The 27,362-nt window shown below is 42.6% G+C and overlaps 1 protein-coding gene across 5 annotated transcripts in view; it reads left to right on the top strand.

The window, feature by feature from the left end:
- The first annotated feature begins 5,279 nt into the window (after positions 1-5,279).
- Positions 5,280-27,362, top strand: part of cep170bb (centrosomal protein 170Bb) — a 34,095-nt gene continuing 12,012 nt past the window's right edge. For 4 of the 5 annotated variants that reach the window (XM_089118398.1, XM_089118396.1, XM_089118397.1 and 1 more), the window contains exons 1-6: positions 5,280-5,521; positions 10,913-11,047; positions 23,535-23,624; positions 26,032-26,112; positions 26,326-26,382; positions 26,502-26,616. In XM_089118398.1, coding sequence (XP_088974524.1) covers positions 10,943-11,047; positions 23,535-23,624; positions 26,032-26,112; positions 26,326-26,382; positions 26,502-26,616 — 448 coding nt within the window. In that variant the 5' untranslated portion in view covers positions 5,280-5,521; positions 10,913-10,942. Of the gene's footprint in view, positions 5,522-10,896; positions 11,048-23,534; positions 23,625-26,031; positions 26,113-26,325; positions 26,383-26,501; positions 26,617-27,362 lie in introns of all 5 variants that reach the window. The other variant, XM_089118395.1, reaches the window with a different exon arrangement.

The following is a 27,362-nucleotide window of genomic DNA, read 5'->3' as shown; positions in this document are numbered from 1 at the left end:
CACAGACGTCCCCCCGGAGGGGCAGCGTGGCGGGTCGACTGGCACGCGTGCAGGGATGACCCCGCTCGGATGCGTCGAAGCCCGCTCCCCGACGGAAGGGACCAGGGAAAGCGGAGCGTTCCACGGGGGTCCGTTCCGCCGGGGGTCTGGCGACAGAGGGGGAAGGGATTGGCGTAGCCCGGGGACGACACTCGCACCCTTCCGCACCCTCAGAGACAGAGAGGAATGTGTGGGCTGACGCACTGGAACGTCGAGCGCACTCATTCCAGTCTGTGGGCTCAGTGATGATGTCAAGTCTTTCTTAACCAACTCAGGGCGCTGCCCACCCGTGGGCGAGCAGCGGGAACTGAAAACGAAAGATTTTCCCCCCGGCCCTCCACCGGGGGCAGGAGGGGGCCTGCTCCCGCCTCCTGGGGAAAAACTCAACTCCATCACTGAGCAGCCCGTATCAGGATCATCGCTTACCTGGCGTTTAGCGGGGTGTGCGGCCTGAGGGGGCTGTGACGCCTGCCGGCGGCCTCCTCCACGCCGTGGCCCGGATGAAGGCTGCTGCTGGGGCGGGGCGGGAGGCAGGGAATCCGCGGGGGGGCGTCCTCGGCGGCGAGCAGCGGGAGGCATCTGTGCCGACGACTGGGTGGAGGCAGCAGCTGGTCGTCGGGGCAGAACATGTTTGATTGCCTCCGTCTGCTCCTGGGCAGTGGAGACTGCTAGGCAAGAGTTCTCGACTGCACCGCCAAAAAAGGCCAACCTGGGAGAGAAGGGCGTCGAGCAGACGAATCCGCTCAGCGCTCCGAGTGTCTGCCAGGTTGACGCTCCTGGACCACACTAGTGGCCATCACCTGACCAACGGCGCGAGCGGCCACTTTCGTTGCCCTTTTGGAGAGCAAGGTCAGTGGCGGATCGCAAATCTTCGAATGCCGTTGGATCAGTCCCGCCCTCGAGCATATCTCTGAGCATCTGCGCTTGCACAGTGCTCATCGCATGCAAAGCGGAGGCCGCCCGTCCCGCCGCTCTATAGGAACGCGCCGCCATGGCAGACGAGAACCTACAGGCTTTGGATGGGTGCCTAGGAGGACCACGGAGGAGGCGCCCTGTGGACACAGCTGTATCGCAACAGAACGCTCCAGCGGGGGCATCCCAGTGCACCCACGGGCGGCCCCCCCATCGAGGGGGGAAAGGCGGGGGAGAGATCGCGCTCTCGAGTGGACAGAGGAGTCCCCCAAGAGCGCAATAACTCCGCATGCAGCTCGGGGAAAAAAAGGCAATGGAGTTGGCCGTGGCCTTGCGGCGGCAGCTTTGTCCAAAAACCAATTATCCCTCCGTGAGAGATCGGGGGAAAATGGAGGATGCCACTCTAACCCAATACTCCCAGCGGCTTGAGACAGCATGCCGTCAGCTCGGGATCCGACACGGGCAGCGCTGGCTCTCCCGAAGGGGGCAGTGCAGCCGCATCCTCATCTCCCGAGGACTGTAGCCCACCTAGTGATGCTGCGATCGACATCACATCATCATCTGGAGCGCTGCTCGAAGCAGCCGGTACCACTGAAGAGGCAGCCGACTGAATCGAACTAACGCTCGCTGGCTCACGCACTGAGGCGGGAGGTGTGGCCCGAGAAATCGTCGGGGCTTTATGCCACACCGTCACCGTTAATTCGCCGGGTCCCCGGTCGACGGGCCCCCTTTCGTGAAGGAAGCCGATCGAGTAAGGGGGACCGGGGCTCTCACTCTAGTGAGATTTTTTTTTTTTTTTTATATATAAAAATATATATTCTATATATAAAATATAATTTTTTATATATATATATATATCTTTTTTTTTTTTTTTTTTTTTTAACCTCAGTGTGGAGATGGTCATGTCCCCATAGCAGGAACATGAGTCATCCACGAACGCTGCTGCTGCATGCTGAATGCCCAGGCATACAGAGCAGCGATCGCGACCATCAGATGACGACAGAATCGACCGCATCCAGAAGAACACGGGCGAACCGTCTTTAAAAAGACGTGCCGCGTGTAGCTCTTTTACAGAGAGGAGGAAATTCACTCTTTCAGCGCTGAGGCGACCAGGGAGAAGCGCAAAGTCTGGCAGACCACTGCACAGATCGCAGGCAATGCAGAAACTCGCTGGGTACCGCCGTCACACCAACACTGAAGAGGACGCTCGTCTCGAAGAGTCTTGTAATAGCTTTCAGGAGTGAAGAGGTTCTCTTGGCTCCGAAGCGAAAACATACTGCGGTTGCGTTCACTTCCTCCTTTTATACTCACGGAGTAGGGCGGAGTACGCTATGCAAATTTCCGCAGCCCCAAGGCATTGCATGCCATTGGCTCGTGTTTAAATACTCGAAGAGGATTGGCTTTCTATGCGAAACCCCCAATCTCCGTCACTTCTGACGTAACTCGAAGTGACTACGAAAGGGAACTATGTTGGCATTAGTGGAATTGCATTAGCGTTATCAGTTTGTAGCAGTAAATGAAGTGATGTCTTGTGGATCACAATTTCAGTATGGTGTACCACAAGGCTCAGTACTTGGACCGTTACTGTTCACTTCGCTGGGGCTACACTTGGGTGATATCATTAGGAAACATGGAATTAGCTTTCACTGTTATGCTGATAATACCCAGCTCTATATGTATTCAATTGGTAACAAAACTTACCAATACAGAAAATTAATTAATTAAATTTTCCATCTTAAAAATGTGTCTAAATTACGCCATATGTTCTCATTGACAAATGCAGAACAATTAGTTCATGTGTTCATGACATCAAGACTAGATTGTTGTAATGATTACCTGCATTGGCTGCCTATTAAACGTAACATAAAGCCTTGTTCACACTAAATGATTTTAAAATGTTGGGCTGAACTGTGCGGTTCACACTAAATGACTTGCTCTCTGTGAAATCCAGAGTGTTTAGGTTGTTGAGCTCACACCACACAACACAACGTGATTGATCCGCAACAGGAGGAAACGCACAACACGAGCTGACAACAACTCTGTCAGCCAACGATTCTATCTTGTCTACAAACCACATTTTGTCACGAAAAATCATGCGATAAGATAAACCGGAAATGACGCAAAACAGCATGTGCGTCAATACCCAGCGAAGAAGACGAAGAACAAAACACCCGAATATGGATGTCAGAAAGAAACTAGTGCTTCAAACTGTTCACGCGATGATTTGCTCTGAAAAAAAAATGCAAAAAAAGAAAAAATAAGATTTACCCGGTGACCTCAACCCATGCCTTGCTCTGATTGGCTGGAACTCATGACATCACTGAGGTTGAGTCTCGCGACAGCTCTGGATATCTAGCATGCTAGATATTTTTCTGGGCTCTGCGACGCGTCTGCAAGGTGCCTTTGATGCGTTGTTGGCTCTTTCATGGGCAAGATGGGCAAGCGTTCATCGTCCGCTAATCCCCCGCGATTTGCATGCAATAACACCCTGACCTGTCGGCGAGCTTAACGATTTGTAAATCGGGCTTAAATCGGACTTAAAATCTTGTAGTGTGAACTTGGCTTAAGTGTCTCGGCTAGTGGGCTATGTTGAGTCATTATGTCACATCTGTACACAGAAAGAAGAGTCTCGGCTAGTAGGCTATATTGAGTGTGAGGATACTGGAAGTGGAGATTTATAGCCTTGTCTCACTGCACTTTGACCCAACATCTACTTCGAAATGCTGTGATGACAACAACAAAGCCAAAGCCTCTTTTTTAATTGTGGGGTACACTTTCTCAATTGTGGGGTACAATACACTGATGTTTGTTAAATTTCTTAGAGAAAAAACAAATAGTGTGATCAATACCTTCCTCGTCCTCCTGCAACAACACACCGCCTGCTCCAGCCTTCTCCACCTCTAACTTGAAGGGGAGAGCTTCATAGAAAATGCTTAATGGTTTCGAAAGCACACTGGCTCTCGACTAACCAAACAAATTATTTTTTGGGACTGAGCAAGTCTGTCAGGGGTTTTTGCAAAGGAAGAAAAATTCCTACAAAAAAGTATGTAATACCCTGCCATTCCTAAGAATCTTCTCAACTCCCGACGAGTAGGTGTAGGGAATTCTTTAATGGCATCAACTTTGGCCTCTACTGAACGTACTTGACCTCTCCCCACTTGCTTACCCAAGTATGTTACAGTAGCTTAGCTGATCTTACACTTATCCTAATACAAAGTTAATGAGCAAGTCGTTGGACAACACTGATAGGTGTTCAGGCCAAGTAGAGGTATAGACAATCAAATCGTCTAAACATGAGCTACTATTGGGCACATTTGCCAACATTGCATTCGCTAACCTCGGAAAAGTCGCAGGTGCATTTCTGAGTCCGAACACCATAACATTAAATTGCAGGAACGAGTCTGGAGTTACAAAAGCAGAGATGTCTGATGCCCTTGGTGTCAATGGCACCTGCCAATTAACTTTGAGCATATCTCATTTTGTAACAAATTTAGCAGAACCCACATTGTCAATGCAGTCCTCCATTCTTGGCAATGGAAAACAATCTGTACTGGTTACAGAATTGACTCTACGATAATCTGTACAAAATCGAACTGTTCCGTCAGCTTTAGGAACTAGGATACATGTAGAGCTCCACGGACTCACGTTGGGCTTTGCAAGATCCTCCTGTGACAAATATTCAACCTCTTTCCTCATTGCAGCCCTCTTTGCTGCATTCATCCGATAAGGATGCCGCTTAATGGGAACAGCATCGCGGACATTAATGTTGTGATTAAGCACATCAGTTTGCCTCAGTACGTCCCTGAAAATCTGAGGAAAACTTTGAATCAATGTCAAAATTTCTACATGCTGATCCTCTGTCAAATGAAACAGTAACTTTGAAGGATCAGCTAAATCTCACCTCATCAACATCAAACTCAGCATTTACAGGAAATTATGGTTCTGTCTTACAATTCACAACAACAGACGAAATCACGGCCCCTGTGTACTCCTCTGAAGATGCTGAGATGCTTCCTTCCTCGAGCTTTGAGCATATTAATATGACTTAATTTTAATGAATTAATACGTGTTTTAAATCTGTCCAAAGGGTCACCCATTTTCTTAATTTAAAAAAAAAAATCTATATAAAATTAATATTTGTGGTGAAAGGTGGACTGGAAAAAAAGAATATGATAAATATTTATCAAATTTGAATTCAGCTATAAAGTGTTTGAAAGTAATGCACATTTTCTTTAATAGCTGCCAAAAAGCACGGCCAGCTTTATATTTCTATTATATTTATATATTTCCCGCGCGGGTGCGTGGTTGTTCAGTGCACTGGTGTTGCAGTCTCTGCTGTTCACACGCACCGGTGGCGGCGCTGGACACAGATGCCATGACAGCAAGATCCGTGTCTAACGGGAGAGGGTGTTGTCTACATGGGACCACAACACTGATGAGAATCCACGACCTTTAAACTGGATTTCACAGAATAACGGTGCAGTTGGAGAAGCGCCTATCGCATTAGGGAAAGCAAGAAGACGTTTGGTTTGTTTATCTGGGAGAGATCAACGCATCTGGAGTCGAGTAGGTAAGGTCGGAGGATATTCAGTGTAATCGGAGGCTATGGATGAAAGGGCAGATGCGCACTAGATGTATCTGTTTCACAATACAGAAAGGTTCATGTGTTGCTACCTCATAACGATTCATGCAGGCTACATGCGAGTTTGATATGCGCTCGAATTACGCGAATAAATTCGGACATGTCTTAATTCAGCTACTACAATCTGTAATACATTATGATACAATATGGCTAAATGTACATTCGTGGATTTGGTTGACGTACAGCCTACTGATACAACATTGATGTCTGATGTAATTGTGGAGGAGAGAGAGAAATAAGGCAGCAGAAGGCGTCTCTCTTGCGACGGCAGCTGATCCTCCATCACCAACCCATTGCTCAGACTCTCTTACTGTATGATCGCATGGAGCAGACAGGCCTCCAGATCTAATGCAAATGTGACATAAAATACAAAAAAACAAACAAAAAAAAAAACAAACAAACAACAACAACAAAAAAAAAACTATGCGTGCGTGCTGCTTAGTATTGTAAGCTAATAGCATGCGTGTGCATGTTATGAAAAACTGATGATAGCATCGTCTCTTTGAGACGAACAGATGAAAGATGAATATCTGCAGGCCTTCTAAAATAAGCTTCTTGCACAGGTTTTTGGCACATTTTAAAAATATCTTTTAAAAAACGTTTAATCTGCTGTTTAGACATCTAAATTTCATCCTTTGTTATTTGTACCTTTTCAAATAAAATCGGAAAAATAGGCTGTTATTTCGATGTAATATGCAGCTGTCTTATCTAATAACGTAAAACTGTCAGTAAATGTGCAACTGTTAAGCTTCCATTTTGAGGAAACTGACTTCAGTTAAAAAAACAAGAACACATTATGTCTATATTTCTGTGTTAGGGTATAGGTAGGCTAGTTGAAGTCTTGCACAATTGTGAGGAATAATGACTATATACTTACAGTCTTAAAGGTGAGTTATTGAAGGCTTACTTTACCAAATTACATGCAGCAAATTACTGCCATTGTAGAACATTGTCCTGCAAATTAGAGAGGTGGGGGGGGAGGTGGGGATGGTTACTGCTTTTTTTCTTTACATGATTCGGTTTATGGGGTGCAAAATAACATGTATTTGTGGTTTTTCTTTTTTAAAAAGTCTTAGTTTTCATTTCGCCCGTAAAGGTAACACGTTTCGCCCGTAAAGGTAATGGGTGTTAACCTTCCGGACAACGTGAGCGACAGTTTAGCCAATCACCACACACTGACCCAAACTAACCAATCTGAGCCCACTGCCTGTTTCTGAGGGAGTGGTTTCATAGACTCAGGAAGTCAACAGGTCATTCAGGAGACAGAGGAGAGCACGGCTTACAATAAACATTTAAAATAATTACGCCTTAGACAGAGGAGAGCGTGGCTTACAATAAACATTTAAAATGATTAAGCCTTAGCCTACTTACAGGTTGTGGCCCATCAACTACTGCCTCTGGTTTGAAAGTTGGAACTGCTTCATGTAACAGTTTCTTGTTGAATCCGGCATTGAATTCGTGGAGATTCTGGAAGCTGTCTTCCTTAAAATGTGCAGCACAGAGAGCTAAATTACGATCGTCATTTTCAGGAACATAATCAAACATAAATTATATCCATTGTTGTTGAAGTACAGCGTCTGTGGGAAGCTTGAACACAGAAGACCTGACAGCTGGGCGAGACGTCGTTTCCACGTCATAACACACTCGACGAGCCGCAGGAATATGGTCATGCCGTTTTTTGCATTTTCCGGGGGGAGGGTTGATGCAAATGTATGGGTTAGTGACGTCTAAAACGAGTCGTTTTTGTAGGCAGTATACTTCCTGATTTTTAAAAGATGATATCTCTGCTTACACTGAACTTTCAGCGCTGCAACTTTGCAGATACATGCACCAACAGCAACATCACACACTATTTAAAATGAAAAAAGTGAAATCGATATCAACCCCTCCCCCCTTTAAAATACATTTTGTGGGTGTGTCTTTTTATCTTAAATTGTTAAGCCTTTCAACTACACTGAGAAATACAGTGTCCACACTACAAAGAGTAAAAGTAACATTGAAGCAGTGTTGCAGTGAGATAAGTGAAAGATTGTTGACAACACCTGCTGTTAACAAGTATAATCACTGAAGGAAAGAGGAACAACAAAAACCAGTAGCGGAGTGGCAATCGGGAGAGTCTGGAGTTTTCCCGGTGGGCCAGTAGTGTTTCGAGGCCGCGAGGGCCGGTCTGATAAAATGTATTTATTGGAAGTTCGCCATGTGCACTTGGGGCCCAAGCTAAGGGAAGAAAACATTTTTTTTTTTTAACATTTTCTATAACGGAGCATATATTTGTTCTAAGTTCCTGTCTTTACAGCAAAAAGACGCCCGTCTTGAAACAGCTTCAGTGGCGTAGGTCGTAGGGCGTGAAGTGTTTGAAAGCAGCTTTTGATGCGCTAAACGCGAGTTCGAATCCGTCTTTTGCCGAACTCTCTCTTCTCCCTTTTCCCAACACATATGTAAAGATGCATGTAAAACCTAACATTAAGATCTCTAGCGTTATATTTTGCCAACGAACTAAAATTGAAACCATGATATGGCATTGCGCCATTATAATAACTGACATTAGAATAGCATCAGGTTTGTGCTGCGTTGCTCACGCGATCATCTGGTGTTTTCTCCTAAATAAAAGCTCAAGGGTTTATTTCTTGCAAGTGAAGAAATTAGGACAAAAGTATTTAAATTTTCCTATATTATAGTGTAATGTAGGTTAAAATATACTTTTGAAATACTCATTTTCATTTACATAAAAGCCTACATTTATAGGCTAAATGGATTTTACAGTACGTCATTGGAATAATTATAAATCATTGTTACATTATTATAATAAATGTTAAAATAAAATAAATCCTAAAACACCATTGATAATGTAATGCAGACTGAGACTCTCATAACTAAAAAGATGTTTGAGCCCTCTTTATTGTCCTGGTACAAATTAATACTTTTTCTTTGTTCAACGAGCAGTTCATGGGTTGAAGCTCTTAATTGTGATCTCTCAGAGAGCACGAGATTGATGCATTTAACCTTAAAATGTACAAAATTTTCTTGCGGGGGAGCATGAACCCCCCTAGAGGCACAGAGTCCACCCAACATAGTTTTAGAAATTACTATGGGAAAGAACGGCCATTTATGAACTTTACTCCAGCATAGTACAACAAAGTTCCTTTTAAATCAATAAAACTGTAAATGCTATCGGCTATTAAAATCGTGCCGGCGACGAGGGCCGGTGGTCTACGAAATTTCCCGGTAGATTTTTTGGTCCCACTCCGCCCCTGACAAAAACTACAACTTCCAGCTATTACACGTTATTACTCATATTATTAAACAGTGTGACTTTATTTCTGTCATACGTCTACCGAAGTTCTTTTTGAAATGTTTAATTGAAAATGTTTGGTTTGATGTCACCATTATGGAGATCAGTGTTTGCTTTATTTAGTAATTTGCTCTTGCAAAAAAGTAAATCTAAATTCTGACTGTATCATAGCATTTTCCATAAAACAGGTTGCTTCTGTGAATTTTTTTTTTACTAATAGTACACTTGACTGAGTAATTTAAAAGTAGTGGGTGATTTCAGATAATGATGAACACCTGATAAGCAAAATCACTACCCAGACAGCAAACTGACATTGAATCAACGTGGAAACGACGTCTCTCATGATATCGAAACAACGTTGATCTGGCATTGTTTTGTTAATCGAATTAACGTTGAACCAACGTCAGACGTGACATTCTTCAAAGCTAAATGAAAATTGAAAATTGGTTTGCTTTCATAATGTTGAAACAACGTTGATTTCAAGTTGATTTTCCGTTAGTTTTGAAAGAATGACGCGTCTGACGTTGGTTCAACGTTAATTCGATGAGCAAAACAATGTCAGATCAACGTTGTTTCGATGTCATGTTTCCACGTTGATTCAATGTCAGTTTGCTATCTGGGTACTAGCATGTGATTAGTGAGACAAGCAAAAACAAAAAACATTCACTGATGCCTTTCTGTCTAATCTTTCATTTTAAATTCTTGATTATAGCATCTATAATTTACACTATGACATCCAGCAAATGTTTCAGCAAAATGTTTTTTGAAAGCTATTGAAATCACCTAAAATGATGTGCATAAAATAATTTGACATTCTGCATGACTTAGACATCAACAATCAGAACATGAATTTCAACAATGGTGACAATCAAAAGTTTCACGTCACAATGTGCTATATTGCGCAATATTTCAGCCCCATTTCCTTTCCCTAAGTTGTTATTCCACTTAAGGAACTTGTTCTTAATGACTCGCCCATAAAAATAAAGAAGAAAAATGCATTCTGGGTTCCAGTATAGTATAAAACCTTTAATAATGTTAATAGTGTAAAATAGTGTAAAATACTTTAATAGTGTTAAAGGAGAACTCCGGCGAACAATGAACCTTTGGTCTAATAAAACATTGGTACCTAGTCAATCGTTCTCTGAGTTTTGTTTTCATGATAATCGAATGTAAAGGGTTTTATCTCTAAAACTGTTTAGCGTATAATGCTAGTAATGGGGGCCACACTCACACAGTAACATAATGAGGCTCCATACATGCAAAACGAAGCATTGAGAACTTTGTAAGTGTACAGACCGTTTAATAAGAAGATACTTTATGAAGACAGTTCACTTCGCATATACAGGCAGGAGCCATCTTAAAAAATAGTCTCGATAAGTCGATCCCCGAACGCCGTTCATACAGTTCAGAAGTTCGTTGAACTTCATAGAGTTCAGATCACTCAGCACGTTCGTGGTTTGACTTATCGAGACTATTTTTTAAGATGGCTCCTGCCTGTATACGCGAAGTGAACTGTCTTCATAAAGTATCTTCTTATTAAACGGTCTGTACACTTACAAAGTTCTCAATGCTTCGTTTTGTATGTATGGAGCCTCATTATGTTACTGTGTGAGTGTGGGGCTATTTTGAGCCTTGTTAGTGGTATAAACTAGCGATTTCTTTTTACTTACTCAATGCCCTCATTACTAGCATTATACGCTAAACAGTTTTTAGAGATACAACTCTTTACATTCGATTATCATGAAAACAAATCTCAGAGAACGGTTGACTAGGTACCGATGTTTTATTAGACCAAAGGTTCATTGTTCGCCGGAGTTCTCCTTTAATAGTGTAAAATAAAAAATAAAAAATAAAAAATAGGTATATACCGGTCAATTTAATGCAAATGAAATGAGTTAACTCATTTAGTTTTAATTTAGTGTATGGTATTTTTACAGTAACATACTGTACAATTAACAATTTTCTCTTTCTAGTATTAAAATATGACATAAAACCTGTATTTCTTCTCAAGAAACAATCTTTTACAGGATGCAAAGGGGTTTCTCTGAGCAACAAAGATGAGTGTGACATCATGGTTCCTGGTCAGCAGCTCTGGTACTCGTCACCGTCTACCACGGGAAATGATCTTTGTTGGACGGGAGGACTGCGAGCTCATGCTGCAGGTAGGGTTTTCATGTGCCCTTCCTTCCCTGAAGTGTAAAAAGTGTGTCTCAACAACATTTGTGAATCATCAGGATGTGTTGCCATTGTGGCATGCAGCTAGTGTTATAGTGACAGCTTAGTGTTCATGGCTGAACACAAGCATGTTTAAGTTTTCATACATTAAAATAAAAACATCAAAATAATATGTAGAATTTTGAATTTGAACAGCTATGCTATCTGTAGTTACTGAAATGGTCTACTAAGCTAGTGTTACAGGCCCCACGCGGAGGGCCAGGTATACAGATGAGAAAAATCCTGCGAAATAACAGGAATAATTGATGAGACAGGAGCCACCGTGTAACGTTGCACCAACTTCTCAGCAGATGTGAGAGCGCAAGCGCAAACAGCTCCTATGTAAGAGTCCTCGTTTCGGGTTTCATAATAAAAGTCCCGTTTTTTTCTCACAACAACAGACTCTTAAACTAATCATATAATGATTTACTTTCAAAGCGAAAACGATTCACATGAGTAACAATAAACTTTTGCTTAATGCATAACAACAAAACAACAAAATGTGCACATATACTTTGGTGTGTCACATCCTCCCTGACAAAATGAAATAGGCTCCAGTTACAAAACTCAGTTCAATACCCCTTTTTTTTTTTTTTTTTTACATGAATGACTCAATATACTAACATTGCAGATGTGAAAGGTGTGAATGTAGTTATGTCAGGGTAAGGTGTAATCTGGAACGAATGTGGTACTGTATAAGGTGTTCCCCACACAGGTAAGTATGGTAGTGTATGAGCTGTTACACTGTCAAGTTTGGTCAGAGGTTGTGTCGATGGTTGACCCAGTGTTTCGTACGTAAACATGCTCTTAGGTTTTCTTTCTCGAGCAGACCGTCTTAGCATAACTGGGTCTTCTTCTGCTAGAGAGTCCCTTGCACCACTCATCCGAAGACTCTCGATCTCGTAATTTTCTTCACTCCTGGGCAAGGATATGGTGAAGTGAACTGATCCATCCCGAGATTGATTACTGCCTTGAATATCCCCCCTTGGTGGTGACATTTGTATCTGATCTTGCTCTTCTCTTGCAGGTACTGGTGGGGCCACTCCAACCACAGGATTTTCCTGACTCGGTTCTGGACTCGACAGGTAAGTACCCCCTTTTCTAGGCTCAGCCCAACTTGAAGGAATCCTCAGCCAGTATCTCCCAGAGTCTTCCTCATCCGAATCAGTCTCTTCTCCTCCATGGTAGGTAAGCTCCTTACTCAGTGTCTCTCTGTCCTTTTGTCTGTTTTGCTTCTGCTTCCCAGGTTTCCCAGGATCCGGAGTCTCAACAGGTAAGTCATTGACCAATAACAACAAGTTTCGATGTAGAGTGCGTGTTCCCTTCGTACCTCCATTCTCGGGGCTCACTTTATACACCGGGTTGTCAGCCACTTGTTCTTTGACCACATAGATGGCTTTCTCCCAGTATGTTCTGAGTTTTCCCGGGCCTCCACGCTCGCTCAGGTTTCTTACTAAAACTCTGTCCCCGGGTCTTAGCACTACTCCTTTGACCTTGAGGTCGTAGTGGGCTTTTCCTCGCGCACTTGCCTGCTTGCTGTTCTCACTCGCGATCTGGTATGCCTCGGCCATCCTTTTAGCCCACTGTTCGGCAAATCCTCTGGGTGTTTGCCCCTCATCCTCTTCAATCAGTCCGAATATTAAATCAATGGGAAGGCGAGGTTGCCGTCCATACAACAAGTAAAAGGGAGAGTACCCTGTTGACTCATGCCGAGTGCAGTTGTAGGCATGCACCATCTGGGGTAGGTGATCTTTCCACTTTGCCTTGTCTTGTTCCGCCATCGTTCGGAGCATTTGTAGGAGAGTCCGGTTGAATCTCTCAGCCGGGTTCCCTTGAGGATGATAGGGAGATGTTCTCGAGTGCCGGACCCCAGCCAGTTGTCGCAGATTTCGGAACAGCTCATTCTCGAACTCTCTGCCCTGATCATGATGTAATCTTCCGGGGTAGCCAAACCGAGGGATGTAATCATTAAACAACCGCTCTGCCGCTGTCCTTCCTGATTTGTTTCTCGTAGGGTAAGCTTGAGCGAATCGTGTGAAGTGGTCTATGACCACTAATATGTACTCATACCCTCCCTGGCTCTGCTCCAGGTGCAAGTAGTCGATACAAACCAGTTCCATTGGCGAGCTGGAAGTTATACTCCCCATTGGGGCTCGGACATGAGTCACTGGTTTTTTTGCTTTGATGCATGGACATTTTTTTGTGATGTACTCCTCCACTTCTCTCTTCATATATGGCCAATAGAACCTCTCCCTCATTAAGTGTATTACTCTTTCTTGGCCCACATGTCCCATCCTATCATGCAAGTACTCCAAGGCAAGTTGTCTGTATTTGGTTGGCAGCACAAGCTGTTTTCTTCCAGTCACGTGTCTGTACAGGCATCCATCTTCCAACGAGAGCTTGCTCCATTCTCTTAAAAGTTTCCTGGCTGGACCCATCATTTGTTTTCTTCTGTCTTTGTCCGGCACCTCATCTGTCTCTTTCATCTTCATTACCCTGGAGATCACTGGATCATCCCTTTGAGCTTGAGCGATTTCAACTTTACTTACAGACGGCAGCATCTGAGCAGGGAATACTCTATCTGGATCTTCTTGAGTCATTCCGAGTGCTGCAACCCAAGCCACATCCTTCTTCCTTGCAGCATAAGATCCGTCCCAAACTGCTCGCACCACTTCTGGCGACAGGTCTTCTGTGCATCCTGTGACATATTTCTCCATGTCAAGAGGGAGGCGTGACAGTGTGTCGGCATCGATATTTGCTTTGCCCGGTCGATGCTTGATATCAAAGCGAAAATCTGCCAATTCCCCCACCCAACGATGGCCTACTGAGTTCAATTTTGCAGTGCTCATGACATAAGTTAGGGGATTATTGTCGGTGTAAATGGTAAAGTGAGGGGCGTAAAACAAATAGTCCCTAAACTTCTCACATACCGCCCATTTTAATGCAAGAAACTCTAGCTTCCCACTGTGCAGTCTGTAATTCCGTTCGGCTGGAGACAGGGTCCTGGAGCCAAATGCAATAACCCGTAACCTTCCATCCTGGTGCTGGTAGAGGATAGCCCCGAGGCCCCTTTCTGAAGCGTCAGTGTGTAGCACGAATGGGAGATTGAAGTCCGGGTATGCCAAGACAGGAGGATTTACCAGCATGTCAACCAGCAGGTTGAGTGTTTCCTGGTGCTCACTGGTCCACTCCACTGGCGTTCGAGAAGGCATCTGTGGACCCTTTTTCTTCCTTTGACTGTACTGACGTGCTGTTACTCCTGGCTGAGTCTGAAGTAGTTCATAAATTGGTTTTGCCACACGTGAAAAATCTTGTATAAAAGGGCGATAGTATCCAAGGAATCCAAGGAGTTTCCGTACCTCTCCTACTGTCTGTGGTTGGTTGCTCTTGAGCGACACCACTGCTTCGAGATCACGAGGATCTATCCTCACTCCTTTGGCCGATACCAAGCGACCTACGTACCGGACTTCCCGGCGGAAGAGTTCACACTTCTCCGGGCGTAGTTTTACCCCATGGTGTCTAAGGGTCTGGAGAACTTTTCGAATTACTTCCACATGATCTTCAAATGAACGGGCATAACACAACACATCGTCCAAATATGGAACGCAGCACTCATCTCTGAGATCATTCAGCATCTCTTCCATACTACGTTGAAATGCCGCCGGTGCATTTGACAGACCAAATGGAATCCTCACCCACTCATATAACCCCCATGGGGTGATAAAAGCAGTCATGTACCTAGAACCCTCGGCTATGAAGCCCTGGTGGTACGCTTTTCCCTGGTCAAGGATGCTAAACCAGGAATACCCACCCAGGGTATCAATCAAGTCCTGAATCCTCGGCAAAGGGTGTCTGTCTGGTACTGTCTTCTTATTGAGGAGCCTATAATCCACACATAAGCGCAGTGAACCATCCTTCTTACGAACGCAAACCACTGGAGCGGAGTAAGGGGATTTCGATTTCACAATCCAGCCTTTTGCTAGGAGATCTTGGATATAATCCTTGACTTCTTTGAACAGAGGCTTAGGTATGGAGGAATAGGCACGTTGTACTGGTATGTCATCCTTTAGGTTGATAGACATCTGAAGGTTAGGGATACAGCCAACATCGTTACCATCCCGGGCAAAGGATGCAGACTCCTCATATAACATTTGCTTAACCACTGTCTGTTGATCTTCACTCAGATGACTGAGATCGACTGTTGGGTGCCACAATGTTGAACTTTCCTCCCCCACAGCCGCAGATGCACTTTGAATCCTCCCACTGGCTTTGGACTCCCTGGACTTATTCGCTTCCAACACCGTTTCAACAGGATGGACGTACCCTAGGGTCGTGTTGCGAGGTAGAGTGATGTCATATGTAAAGTGGTTGCCGATAGGGACAGTTACGTATGAGCTTCCTGAGTTCTGGACTTCCAGAAGGCCTTCACCTATATCCAGCCGCTCCAATTGTACATTAGTATCATCTGGCTCAAACAGGGCTACTGTGCTTGACTGGACCATTTTGGGGGGTAATCTGCACTTTACCCATGCCACCTGCCCTGCCGGTATCAGAACACTGTCTTGGTTTATTTTCAGACGTCCCCACGGTTCGCTATGTTCAGGAGTTTGTACAAAACTAACGAGAGTCTGAGCTTGATCACTTGACACTGCTATTGCACTGGAGAGCAATGAGACCAAGGTAGGAACTAACTGCTCTGGTTGGCCCTGAATCAGCTCTTCCACCACATTGAAACCAAGCAGCGGCCTCTCGACTGCGATGTGGCTTACTAGAAAGGGAACATTAATTGAAAGGTCGGGGTTGTCGTTCCCTTGCAAGTTGACAGTAATGACAGCCCACCCATCAAAGGGTATCAAATCTCCATTAACAGCATACACTTCTAACTTCTCAGTCATACCCATGAGCTCCACCAGGGGCCTTACCTCTACATTGGGTAAGTATTTGTCTTTCCAGGTTCGATCGATTATGCTGACTTGAGCCCCGGTATCAAGCAAGGCAGTCACCGCAAGGCCATTTAGGTTACACTGAGTCAACGCTTTCTTTCCGATCAATTTAACAATCTTGTCTTTCTTGGTTTCAGAAGACGATGGACTGTTAGCACTCTGATACCTTACTTCATCACTGAGAGTTTGTTTGTTGCAGCAGGGAGATGTTTTTTCAGAGTCCAGTTGTGTCCCTAACTTAGGTTCTTCCAGCTTTTGGGACCTCAAGGGTTCGGTCACTGTTCGTCCCTTAACAGTGCCCGTTGCCCGTTTCCCTGCGGCCTTTGCTTTCGAAGACATCCTCGAGCACGGTGCCCCTCTTCACCGCAGAGGAAACAATGAGTGCAGCCCTGTTGTCCGGTTTCGACACATCTGGGGCAACCCCGGAGTCTAGTCCCTTGCTGTGGAGAGTGACCTCTTGCAAAACATTGACAAGTGTGTTCAAGTTGCGGCTTCAGCGTTGACTGTCGCATGGAGTCGACCATGCTGGTGAGTGCATCAATGCGAGCAGTAAGTTGCATTATTGAATCATTTTTACTTTTCTGACCAGGTGCCTCTTTCACTCCTCTGTCAAGCTCACCTTCAAGTTGAGCACAGTTTGCAGTGCTTGGCTTAGGACGAGATGTCGAACCCAACCGTCGTGCTCGCTCATGCTCATCATTCGTGATTTTCATCACATTTCTCACGATTGCCTCATCTGTAATACTGTGGTCAGCCAGTAGAGGTTTGAGCTCACTCCTGACATCTTTATACTTGTGCCCCAGGCCCTGATAAATAGTATGCAGGAATACATCCTGGATTGTGGCTCGACTGTATCTCACATCCGTGTTGGACTGTTTGATCGCAAAGAGTATTTTCTGCTTAAGGCCTATCACTCTGTACAGGAACTGTTGAGGCGTTTCAGTCTCCATCTGTTTCGCACACATTAGCTCCTGAAAAAGCTCTGTGCTACTTTTGTCTCCTAAGTGTGACTGAAGGAACTTCTTAAGCTCTTCCACTGTCATATCTTCCTTATTCATAATCATTTCTTTGAAGTTACCTGGTTTAATTACACGCAGTATTCCCCTGATCAATTCAGCTTCACTGAAGTTCTCTTTAACTCCATCGTCAATTTGTCGGGATACGCTGGCAAATGTGATGTCAGATGCATAGTCACCTATTTGCCCCCCTTGTATCTTAAATTCACGCCGTTGCAAGTATGAGAGGTCTCGTAGGGAGACTACTTTTTCAGAGATCCCCTGTGACGTACATTCACCATAATTACTATTCAACGGCGTCCCACTGTTGGGCATCACAGATGTGTTGGGGTTAGAATGTGGTGTAAGATACTGAAGGAGTTTCCTGCTCAGCTCTTCGAACTCTGAATTCATGACAGGGGGGTTGGTGCTAGGATCTGTGTCTAACCCTCTAGTTTTCCCCAGGTCAGTGACAGTGTGAGATGATTCTAAATGTACAGTGTCTGTAGCGATCATGTGGCCTGTCGGGGTACGTGTATATGAAGTGGGTGCAGGACATACATTCACATCAACATTACTTTCAACCTCACCATGACGATAAGACACTGGCCCACCATGTTCTTGTACTACAGCCTCCACTGTCCCTTGCAAAACCAAAAGTTCAGTCATACCTCTGTCCTCCGCTTCTAACAGGCTGGTGCTGTACATGAAGGCATTGATATATTCAAGACAGCCCTCTTGATCTTCCACGTCAAGTTCAGAGAAGTCCCTTTCTGGTACTGGACCGATGCTTTTAGCGACTTGAAACAGTTCATCAGCGGACAGGTTGAGCAGCCTCTTCCTGATGTCCCACACCAGGCCCTTGCGCACCCGATCAGCCATGATGACCTCTTTTCCACAGCCCCTCGAGCCACTCTCGCAGTCACCAGCTCTCTGGACCCCTCTTCTCCCTGACGTCCTCTTGACTTTTGGCTCACCGCATCAGCTTCCCCACTCTATTGGTCCTCAGGATCAGTTTTTTTAAGGAATCGACTTCTCTGGGCATCAGGAGTCGATCCCGGACGAGCCCCCACAAATCTGTTACAGGCCCCACGCGGAGGGCCAGGTATACAGATGAGAAAAATCCTGCGAAATAACAGGAATAATTGATGAGACAGGAGCCACCGTGTAACGTTGCACCAACTTCTCAGCAGATGTGAGAGCGCAAGCGCAAACAGCTCCTATGTAAGAGTCCTCGTTTCGGGTTTCATAATAAAAGTCCCGTTTTTTTCTCACAACAACAGACTCTTAAACTAATCATATAATGATTTACTTTCAAAGCGAAAACGATTCACATGAGTAACAATAAACTTTTGCTTAATGCATAACAACAAAACAACAAAATGTGCACATATACTTTGGTGTGTCACACTAGCACTAGTAGTATTACTGCTGTAGTATTTTGTGTTGTGTCATGTTGAAGTACTGTTGTTAGGAGAACATATTTATGAGCTTGTGTCAGTAATGGCCCATTGGTGTGAGCCGAAACCCAGTGCTCACTTCCTGATGTGGATAAATTAAGTGTCAACATGAGTCAACAACAAAAACTCAACATGATCCCACAAAGTCTGGAGTAAAATTTGCTGCTTGCTCAGCCATTATCAAGAAAGCAAAAAAGATCAAATGTGCATCATTTTTTTATATATGTTACATGCCTTTGGAAATGCTTGACTTATATAGAGTCAATTCAAATAAAAAACGTGTGGATAAAAGATAAAGGACAAATGGAAGCTTTTCTTGCCATCATTGTGAGAGACAAAAGTCAGAATTGTGAGATTAAAAGTCACAATTACTTTTTGTATTTTTTTATTCAGTGGCAGAAGCTACCATTTCTTTCTTTTTCTCAGAATTGCAAGATAGAAACACAATTACGTGTTATAAAGTCAGAATTGCGAGATAAAACATCAAAAATTGTAAGGTAAAAATGTATATGAATGCCTCTAAACAGACTTTAAATGCGAACCTTTGATAAACACTGATGGCGTTCACATGCACATTAAAGCCACACTGTGGAACTTTGGGGGCCACTATGGGCACAAGCTCTGCAGCACTGTCGCAAATTAAAGTCAACAAACGGTCAGACTCCCGTGTCTTTAGATTGTGTGTGCTTGCAGTGTTTTTTGGCGGGCCGCGTGGGCAGCCTTGTCGCGCTCCATTCCCTTATAGCAGTCGGCTGAGAGAGAGCGAGTAGGGCGAGCCCCATTGGGGCTTATCATGTCTGTGAGTGAATGTGGACGTGGGACAGCGGGCACATTCACTGCACTGAAAACACTGTCGGCCTGAGCTGACTGTAACGTTATGTGTGTTGGTTTATTTTTACAGAAACCGTGGGACATGTCGTGTGTAGTGTTTGTGGGTACTACTGAGTCATGGGCACATTCACTACATTTCATGTAACGTTACATTTGACATGAGTCGATTTTATTTGTGCGAGCCCTGCACTGAGGTGGGCTGTGTTTGTGTGTAGAAATGAACGCTGGGCTGTGGGCATTTTATTACACTCATATACGGCTGTGGCCGTAATACCAGAAAATACTACACTGCTTATATGAATTTATCTGGGTTACCTTGGAAATGCCATTGGTGTGCAGGCAAGCGTCCGCATCGGTCGAGCACCCTTCCTCTTTTAGCTCACGCCAGCGAGCGAAGCGAAAGCTCGACCAATGTTAATCCTCATCCTGGCTTTTAATTTGTCACTCTCCCCTTTTCTTTTTTTAGTTTCCTCTGATAAAACCATTGCCTTCTTCCTTGTAGCTTTTGTTCGGCCATGACGAAAACATACAGTCGGCAATGAAACGCGAGTTGAGCATTAACGTCAGAATCTGAGGAAGTTGTGGGTGGTGGGGGAAGTGACGTATGCCGTAAAGCGGTCAAATTTTGTAGTTCTTTTTGTGCTCAGGTTCCTACCCGAAACCCAAAGTTACAAAGTGCTAGTAAAAGCGATACAGGCACCTAGTATTGCTTTCGTCAACGAAAATTATGACTAAATATCATCGTCAACAAACCTGCACGTGACGAAAACGAGACGAGACGCAAATGCTGGTCGTGTGACGATGACTATAACTAAATGTATAATGCAATATCGTTGACGAATAAAAACGAGACTAAATGTGGTTTACAAAAATAAAAAGTATGCTAAAATGTCTCTTCATTTTCGTTGACCAAAACCAGAAGAGACGTTATTTAACTTTATTTCGTCTCGTTTAGCCTACATGCATTATTAGTATGCAGCATTTCTGTTTCCTGTGTCACTTCAGGGGCTGCATCAGATCGCACTGTGCAAACGCAGGCGACTTCAGATCCTCAAGCCCCACTCGTGACATTATTTAGAAGAAGCAGTTGCGTGAGTTACAGCTGTTTCACACACACACCGTGTGTAGCGTGTATGCGGTGCGTGTTGCAGTGTGTATGCAGGAGCAGCGCGCATTATTGCTTTCACATGTGCTGTGTTTGCAGTGCGCAACTGATCTACGGCTGTACCACAATCACAACATTTATTCTCTATTTTTTATTTCAAATCAGTATTTTAGCCTACATCCATTGTGTCGCATTGTTGAGGTGCTGTGTAGATCTCTGCTCTGCTGCTGTTATGCACGCACCGCTCTCAGAGCACGCGGTATGAGCGCTAATCTATAACTGTTATAACTGTATGTATGGGTGCGGGAAAAATACGCACTGCAAATGGAGTGTGTGAAACAGGCGTTAGCATAAACGACAACAAACAAAGTTAAGTCTGACACAGAGAAAGGGGTTCGTCTTTGGGAGAAAAAGAAGAAATGACATTTGGAAAAACTTTAATTTCATCATGTGTGTAGGGCAGGCTACTAACATGTTTGGTTGGTAAAATAAATGTGTTGTAAATTCAATTCAGAGCGATTTCCTGGAATCATTCTTGAGTCTATAAGGTAACAATAATATAAGAAGATAACTATAAGAAGATAAGATTGTTTGAAATGGGTTTGGCTAAAAGAAAAAAAAATTGGTTTCGTCTAGGCTAGCCTACAACTAGGTAGGCTTCTTATATATTGACTGGGTTAAATAGAATTGCCTACTAAAAAGAGACTAAAATACAATTTTCATTGACTAAAACTAGACTATGTCTTTCGTCGACTAAAACTAGACTAAAATGTCATCCGTTTTCGTCGACTAAAACTAGACTAGACTAAAAAGAGTATGAACATGACTAAAACTAACAAAAACTAAAATGTCAGCTTGACACAAAGACTAGACTAAAACTAAAATTAAAACAGGCCGCCAAAAACACCACTACAGGCACCTTCAGGATACAGCATACGTGTCATTCAACCTTATTGTAAGTCCATCTCAATGGGTTTTGGTAATATTGTGGAAATTAATATTGCAGTAAATTGCAACAGACAACTTCTTACTTTGAGCACACGGATGCGTGTGTCGTTTATTAATAGAAAGAATAATAATAAAAGCAAATGGCGCTGACATGCGTCCCACGTGAACACACGTTCAGAGCATTTAAAGGGACCGCGATCCCTGAACAGTCGTGAAGAACAGAGTGCTGGGTTTACAACCAACAGTGTATAGAACTACCCTTAACAAAGGTGAATTATGTATGTTACATTCACCACAATATATTATAAAGGTTGAAGTGTTCCACAGTGTGGCTTTAAGAATTGATTTTATAGTTATGTGCGTTTGAATATATGTGTGCAGGTTTGTAATTCCCCACAAAACCATGTCTGAACAAACTACTTGTATTGTCTATAAATTTGATACAAAATTTTGTTTTATTTTATCACTTCGGGGTAGGTACGCGAAATGAAATTCACAATGCTTTATCTGTAGAGTGGGAAAGGGATCCTCCATAGGCAGAGGCTAGTTGGCACTTCAGCACTGCATCGGGTCATCTTGTCCATCGCTAGATAAGGTTTGCTAGTACATCATTTCAGCAACATGACATTTTTTTTTCTTTTTCGCTTGTTTATCGTCATCTGTGTTTTTCCTTTTACCCGTCTTTGTTTAATGAGCAGGTGCCACTCGAGAAATTGGCAGTTTAGGTAGTTTCTCCTCCATTAGCACAGCTGCGGCACACTGGCAATCTTGAGTTTGAACGACGGAACGCCCTGTGCAAGAGAGGGGTGTGATCAGCGAGTACACGTACAAGCGTGATTGACACTGTTAAGACATTCCTCCTGGCTCTGATTGGTTGTTTCTGACCGGGAGCGGTGTATCTCTGCAAATGGCAATAGGACCACTGGGAGGAGCCAGAGGAGCTTAATTTTTTTCACAGATTATCTGTCTCATATTCTACTGTCAGGACATAATGACAGTTTTAACAAATATGTAAAATATAAAATATTTTTACAAAAGTTACCTTCAGCAGCTTTAACTCGCAATTGATAAAAAAGGCAGAATTGTGAGATAAATGCCATTGTGTGATAAAAAAAGTCAGAATTGTGAGATATAAACACCATTGTGTGATAAAGTCAGAATTGTGAGGTATAATCTCACAATTGCAATCTTGCAATTCCATGAAAAAAAGTCAGAATTGTGAGATAAAAAGTTGCAATTACCTTTTTTTTCATTCCTTGGTGGAAAGGAGCTTTCAAAGAAACCTTGCTACCATACTAGACCACTTTTACTTTATCACTGTCTATACAAATAAAATTCTGAAGTTTCCACAGCCAGACAGTGTTCAATTAGGCTAATTCAAGTTTTTTATGCAAAAAATAAAATTGTCATTACGCTGGTTGTTTATTTTAAATTATATTATCCAAAGGTACATCAGCTGGCGAACAATTAAAGGCTCAAAGGCTTAAGCCTTAAAATGCTTAAAAAGGAATGATTGTAGTGGGGAGTTTGCTCAAATGACAGCGATACTGCGAAGAGTTGTTCTGAAAGACGGCCCAATTTGCGGAGCGCAAAGGCCAGTGAGCTGTCAGTTAAGTCTTATTCGGATGCTAATTGTTTCTCGTACGGTATTTCAAACATTAAACATTCACAGAGTAAGCCTGTGATTTTATTGCCATCCGAATCCATAATGTTAGTGTATTTTCAACTGTTTTTTGACAAGAACAGGTCGTGTGGTTATTGATTTGCCCTCTGAATCCACATCCACAATAAGATTGTTTGGTTTGGAAAGAATCAATTGACATCAGAAAATGATAAGGTATTTGATATTGATATTTCTCTGCTCTTGGCTGACATGTTGCATTGCTATGCCCTGCTTGTGGCCCAGATCTGGCAAACAATATGTGGCCCAATGCTGCATGCTGTATGTGGGCCAGATCAGTATTCCACAAGTGCCAGATGTGGGCCGGATCAGGGCCGAAACAGTGTTGCTATGTGGGACACTTTGCTAAAAGAGCATTACCATTTCCAGCTGAATTAGGTGGGATTCCCTGTATGAGAGGATTGTTTGGGTGGAGTGAAAAAGTGTAAAGAATCATCAAGATGGCTAATGTAGATTTCTTTTTCATCTTTAGTCTCGGAGTGTGGATAAACAGCATGCAGTTATCAACTATAACCCTGCCACAGATGAGCACCTTGTGAAGGATCTTGGAAGTTTAAATGGGGTAAGCTTTTAAACAAAAGGCAACATGGCGATTGTGACTGAAGGGACTTTTACTGTCATAAAAACATTATTAACTTAAAGTCGACATGAAATCACAATTGACTAGTTTAACACAGAAAAAATGGCGTTCCTTCTCCGATGACGTCAGTATGACAGCATGGGTCCTTAAACACTTACTCCCCTCCAACCATCAGTCTGCTATGAGCGAGGCATGGAGAGGAGGTGTGCTAAAATAGACCCCATTCAATATTTCATATCACTTGGAAATACGTCGCAACACTGAAGTTCCATGAACTCGGTTACAACTTCTGGTTCACGGGAACTTTATTTATTTATTTTTTTTTTTTTCTTTTTTTTTTTTTTTTTTTTATTGCAGGTTAACAAAACAGTAACACATACCAGGTAAGATTCAGTGAGACACATCTACAATACAGAAGTAGGAAAGGGGAAACAAAAAAACAAAAAAAACAACAACAAAAAAAACAAAAACAACAGAGAACAGAAAAACTCACAACAGCCCCACACAGTTATCGACAAAGTGGTATATGTAGGCACACGAGATCCTTTCTGTGATGCAATTCGGTAGTATCTGAATAGTTGTAGAGGATATGATAGAGACTTTGACAAACACAAAGAAATATATACATATATATATATATATACACATATATATATATATATATATATATATATATACATATGTATCTGTATTAGTGTTAGTGGTGGCAGTATCAATGATAGTATTTATAATGATAATATTCATGACAATAATAGTAATATAGGCTATAGCAATCTACAACAGTAGTGACAATAGCAATATGACAATAAGAATACATTTAATTTTATTTTTATTGCACATCTGCTCTAAACTCTGGGTCAGAGGGCTGACCCAGAACTGCCAGTGAGCGCAACCAACAGGCCCCCCAGACACAGATGTTTCCCCTCGATTCAATAACACGATTCCCCTCCACCACCTTCAGTGACACCCAACCCCCATCGTTATACTTCTGGGCTACATTGAGTTTTTCCACCGGGGGACCACAACAGGCACCTCCAAACCAAGCTCCCCTAGTCTGTTTGTGACCTGACACAGCCAAGTGTTATTGGTGGTTGGTCCCCCTCCCCCTTTTTTTTTTTTTTTTTTTTTTTTTGTTTTGTCCCATGGTTTGGACCGAGGCGTACACTGGTTAGCTCCCTAGCCAGAGACACCACATCCAACCCTGGTATCACTTAAAAAGAATTATTTTACTTGATGGGAGGGGTTTGGCTAGAGGTAGTGAAGGGGAAGGGCCATTTAGTCCAATCACTAACAGGGCGTGCTAGCCGCCCGTTCACGGGAACTTTAAAGGGAGAGTTCACTCAAAAAATCTTTTATCACTCTCTCACAAAGATTTTTTTTTTTCAGTCAGTTCAACTTAGAAAATGTACTCCATGTGGTAACACAATAATTACTACAATAACTTGTTTTACCCAGCTATAGGCAAAATTACTTAATAAGTTTGATATAATCTTTTTTTGTTTTATATGATGAAAGTCCTTTAACACCTTGATACACACTCGAAAAATTCATTACCCAAATTTAATAGAAGACATTTTTTAAATTAGCTCACGATGCTTTTGAGAAACACAGCCCTGGGCAGTGGATCTGTAGTTGCCTTGCTGCATTAGAAGAATAAATTTAGGCATTAAGTGTTATTTTATGTGTTTTACAGTAAAGGGAAAGATGTTGGTTTATCTTAATGTTTAAGGTTCAGTTGGACATTTTGGGGATTTTCTGTTATTGGATGTTGTGGTTACCATTAGTGAAGAGTATAGCGCTGTCAATTGTGATTTTCACTTTTATGCTGCTTAATGTGTAAAATAACCCCAAATCACAATATCTCACAAAAACTAAATCTGCCGATCAGCAAGGTACGCATGTGTCCATGCTGAGCTTTATTGGGATTGAGCAATTTTTTTATTGGTCAATCTTAACTCAATTTAGTTAAATCCCTATCCACATAGAGGTTACAACAACAAAATGTGACTTTGTTAACTTTAAATCAGGTAGAAATCCCTCATTAAAGCAAAAACTGCATGTTTACTTTTTACAGTGCATTGACACTCACATATCATACTGAAACTATGCATTTCTGTCTTTGGCGGAACACAAAAGTAGATTCTGTACTATGAATATTGTTAAATCTGGACTAATTTCTTGTGACGTTCCTTATTTATCACTTTAGTTAAAAAATAATCTGCTAAATTAATTACTAATATAAATTATTTTTTCCCCTTTCAGACTGAAGTCACATTGTTTTCTGAGACAAAAGGATTTTCCCTAAATAAAGCAAAAGAATAAGCTGCCTTCATTCGCTGTGGCATTCCAATATCTCAGGCACAAATGAGTTTTTCTTCTCTCATTTCAGACCTTTGTGAATGACTTGAGAATTCCAGACCAAACATACATAACCCTCAAGCTGTCGGACATCGTTCGTTTTGGATATGATATCCTTTACTTGATTAGCTTTTCTATGCTTGCCAAAAGCATGAAACCTTAAATTTGGTTGAGGCAGTTTCTCTATTGTTTAATTTCTAGAGCATTGCACATCTTTTGTAGAGACTGTGTTATGATTTCAATTCCTGTCTGCTTAAGATACAGGTATTCAGAAGATTTGTACAAATCTAAGTTGTAATGTACTGACTTAACATGAAGAGCACATTCACATGTGTATATTCTCGAGAAGAGTCAACATAAAGTCCCCGAAGAGGCCCTCAAGGTACGGTTCTACCTCTTTGTGAGTGTGTGTCCTTTTTATGTTCTATCTGAAGCATATAAAAAGTAATTATGTATGTTTTATACATTTAATATTTTGGTGGACTGCCCCTGCTGAGTCAGCATGAGAAGTACACCAGTCAGCTGCAGATGGACATAAAATCTACAGATGGGAAGCAACAGAACCTGCAGGAAGAAAAGACCAAACTAGATCGTTCTGAACGCAAGAGTCTCACAGGTGAGAGTGATGAAGAATGACCAAAGTCCAGAGAAAAAGACTGACTGAGAAAGTGCTAAAAAGATTTTAAAAAAAACAACAACTTTGTAACATGTAGTAGACAGAGGGTATCTAACAACAAGATTCTGTCTCTTATCTACAACATTTGTTAATCTCGGTTTATCTGTAGGACTGCAGTAGTATACAGTGGCCTGGTTTGTTTGTAAACCCCTCCTAGTCAAGCTTTTGGTCAGGTGACAGATAAGAAAGATAATCCTAATGCCTTAGTCCAGCTGCTGCACTGCATTGACACATACATCAATGAGCATCTGTTGGCATCACATGGCTCATGGACCGCTCAACCCGCAGAGTGCTGAAAAGCTCATTAAAGTTGTGTTATGTTTTCACTTTGAGACTGAGGCTGAAGTGTGTTCTCCATACATTTTTACATTTTGTTACTTTTTATGATAATTTTCTTTTCCTTTTACCTCCTCTCCTGACCCCTAGAGGGGAATGTAACATTTGGGGGCTTGTCCATTCCCGTTGCATGTTAGCACAAGCAATTTTTTAACACTTCATCACTGTCAAAAAGTAGGAGCAGCTCTTATATCAGTTTACTATAACAAAAAAATATTTAAACTGTCCTCCTTATTCCAAACAACTAGTATCCTGGGAATATTATTATTATTATATTTCCTAACATATTAGCCATATGACCTGAAACAAGTTTTCTTGTGTCAGGTCAAGTCACCTTTACTTATATAGTG

Source organism: Pimephales promelas, chromosome 13 (assembly GCF_988280905.1).
Source record: "Pimephales promelas chromosome 13, fPimPro1.hap1.1, whole genome shotgun sequence".
Lineage (NCBI taxonomy): Eukaryota > Metazoa > Chordata > Actinopteri > Cypriniformes > Leuciscidae > Pimephales > Pimephales promelas.
Note: the sequence above shows the minus strand (reverse complement) of the source record. Positions and strands in the feature narration are given on the sequence as shown.